Raw genomic sequence first — 3,408 nt, forward strand, 5'->3', positions numbered from 1 at the left:
ATATAAAATTTTTATATATTAAATATATTGTTTTTTTATAATAATCAAAAGAAATTATAAACAGTTATTTCTTTTGATTAAATATTATAAAAAATATACATAATAATATACATTTAATATACATAAAATGATTAATGTGAGCTGATTCTTCTTTTTTCAATATTTAGTCAGATATTGTTAAGTCCTTTGCATATTTGGTTCCCATATTTAGTTAAGATTTTTTTCCCAATATTTATTCAATAATAAAAAGTTATAGAGGTCAGGAAATTTTGGCAGAAAGACTGGCTCAGCCAATGACCGATAAATTAATCTATTACTTTCTTTTTGTATTTTATTTATTGAACACTGGCATCTTATATTGCTGTTGTAGTTAAATATGTGTAAAATCAATAAGCCACTACAAGCACTTCATTACAGTCACTTTACTACAGTTTAAGGTCCCTATTATGTAATGAAGTAAAAGCATGTGTAAAAACCTTTAGTAACGTACCGGAGAGGTCACTGGCTGTGATGGAGTTAAGCAGGTTGAGCTGTTGTTCGGTTGGAGGCTCTATCCTGCCGCTGCTGCTGGAACACACAGAAGCATCCACCAAACCCTCAGCCTCATCCACCAACCGGTCCATCAGATCCCTGCAGAGGAATCAGCCTTCAAAGCTCAGGACAACTGAGCGAATACTCTAATACTTTGTATCAAGTTCACACTTAGGGCTGGGAATCGAAAATCAACTCCATTTCCAGAATCGAATACTTAAGGTCAGGAATTGGATACTTGTCGTAAAATTTCAATTTCAATTCCATCTATCGTGCACATCTTTTTTTTAGGTGGCGAAAAGGGGCTGTTAAAAATTTAGCTATTTGTCTTTGAATCAATCATTCAAGACGGGGTTTCTACAGATCTGAACAAGTGAAATTTAAGACCTTTTTAATACCACCTTATATGAAATTTAAGACCTAAACGTGTAATGGAAATACTCATTATATTTCATAGCCTACATATATGTAATATTTCATCGCGGTCATAAATTATATTTATTACTATGATATACAGTGAACTTTTCATATCAGCAGACAATATTCCACACAAAATATCCCCAAAAAATTACCATATCACCAAGACTTTTGGTGGTGTAAACAATAATTCTGAAACAATATTTTTTATCAGTGTTTTATCAGCTTTTGTTAAAGGGGAAAATGCTGACTTTTCAACATATTAAGCTACCAGTAGGTGGCGGTAAGTCACTTAATGAGTGAGCCATTGAGTCATTCATTCAACTGATTCGTTCAAAACACTGAACCATTCAGTAACAAAACATCGCCGAGTGTTGCTTGGAGAATGTTGCGATACTTCTGCTGTGATCCTTGTTTGGAACTATTTTCGATGGTGAAACAGAACAAAACCGTAAATACTGTCTAAAATGTAAGTAACTTAATTACTTGACTAACTACGTCACTTGTTTATTGAACTAAAATCAATGTAATGTGCAATCGTGAGAATATTCAGCAAAATAGCTCCCTTGGTATGTTACTGAACTATAGCATGTTATGAATAAACTACACATTTGGAATTTTTACCTCAGTGTTTCTTTATGCTCATTTGTTTTGAAGTCTCTCACAAAGAGACAGGCAGCGCGAGCAGAAATACACTATCCATTATCAATCGCTGTTTACGTTGAATGTATTAAAATCAGAAGAATCATTCCTTCGTTTCAATGCTTCGCTAGATATTTTTTGTCACTTAAGTTTTAATTAGGATGTTTGTCCTGTTGGGCAAGTAAAAAAAACAAACAAAAAAAACATTTTACACTAACTAGAAGGCCGGTGGTCAGCTAGCTGTAGCTCGACCTATATTTATTATTATTATTACTGAGAACATTATATACACAAAGAAGGTTGTTAGGCCTGTAATCTGCTAACGTTAACATTACTGTGATTCTGTGTGATGACGCAGTAACTACCGCGGGGGGGGGAGAAAAAAAATCTTTGGTCTGTTCAATATATACAGTCAGACTGAAGATATTTTAGCGGTAATGTGACCAAAAATATTTAATCGAATCTGCATTTAAGGCATTTTAAGGCCTTTTATTAGGAAAATGTTATTTAAGACGAGATTGTGTTTATTTGTCTAATATTTATCATTCTTCAGAATTGTGAGAACTACAACCTCCATTAAAAAAAAAAAAGTCTCAATTTATCCAGAATCGTGCAGCTCTCATTTTTGTTCATAATATTCAACAGCAATTAAATGTTTTGCAAAAAGAGACAGAATAAATATGTGACAACTAAATGTTTGACTTAATTTTTTTTTATACCACATTGGACTCGAAACTGGGAATCAATAAGAATCAGAACCGATAAGCAGAATTGGAATTGATCAAATTCATACGATACCCAGCCCTATTCACACTGAACATTTTAACATCCACTCAACAGAAGATCATTACGAAACTCACGTAACGCCAGGATAACTGCTGAACCTCTTCTTCCCGAACCGGTTTTGCTGGACGAAAAATTCGAATCGCTCGGACTTCTTCCACATGTAGTAAAACGCAACACATTCTGCCACCGTTCGTGTGTTCACCTTGAAAGATAAGTTACATGCAACTTAATAAGCATTATTGGAGAAATATGATCATGTAAGACGATAAAGACACTCTGGAAAGTCATTTCAATGACATTATAGCCTGACATTTTTTAAACCGATCAAATCCCAATGGAAAAAATAAAGACCCACCCTACATTATTTTCCAAAGAATATTCATCATAATTACGAAAATTCATAAGTTTTACTTGTTTGTATACAGTATGTTAATGGCATCTAGGGCTGTCAAATTTTTTTTTTAATATTTGTCGAATTTAAAATAAAAATCTACATTCGAAAACAAAAACGTTGCATTCGAATTTTAGGTGTGCGTTAAAGGGTCATGAAACCCCCCCGTTTCAGCACTGGTTAGTTCTCACCACAGTTTAAAAAAATACTAAAAAAGTGGGCGTGGTGCGCAGCGGAGCGGAGGTGGGGGAAGAGGGGAGACGGACAACACACACACAGCTTAGCGTTCTGACAGTTTCATTTCACTCCCATCGAGTTAAAAACACAAATAAATGCACAGCCATTTGCACTCTGCATTGAAAACATATATATGAACGCGCTGTTGCACCTCTGAGAACTTTTAAGGCTTATTCTCTGGAGTTTATATAAGCCTTTTGACGGGTTGTGTCACAAAGCTGTAAAAACGGTTATGCTCGCTAAGTGAATGAATCGCGTTTGTGCCGAACTCTTATTACAATGCAAAAACAAACACTCTCCGTCGATCCATGAACGTTTCTCTCAGTTAATGTGCGCAATGTCATCTCACAGACTCTGAAAGGTGTCATAGCAAATCAACACATGCTGTTGTGAATAATTAAGCG

General features: G+C 34.7%; 1 protein-coding gene across 1 annotated transcript in view; it reads right to left on the reverse strand.

The window, feature by feature from the left end:
* LOC107568605 (mesoderm induction early response protein 3-like) overlaps positions 1-3,408 on the reverse strand; it is a 19,447-nt gene that overhangs the window by 3,055 nt on the left and 12,984 nt on the right. Inside the window, exons 11-12 of the mRNA XM_016254571.1 lie at positions 2,451-2,578; positions 491-630 (exon numbers count right to left, since the gene is read on the reverse strand). Coding sequence (XP_016110057.1) covers positions 491-630; positions 2,451-2,578 — 268 coding nt within the window. The remainder of the gene's footprint in view (positions 1-490; positions 631-2,450; positions 2,579-3,408) is intronic.

Source organism: Sinocyclocheilus grahami, unplaced genomic scaffold, assembly GCF_001515645.1.
Source record: "Sinocyclocheilus grahami isolate Dianchi unplaced genomic scaffold, SAMN03320097.WGS_v1.1 scaffold1261.1, whole genome shotgun sequence".
NCBI lineage: Eukaryota > Metazoa > Chordata > Actinopteri > Cypriniformes > Cyprinidae > Sinocyclocheilus > Sinocyclocheilus grahami.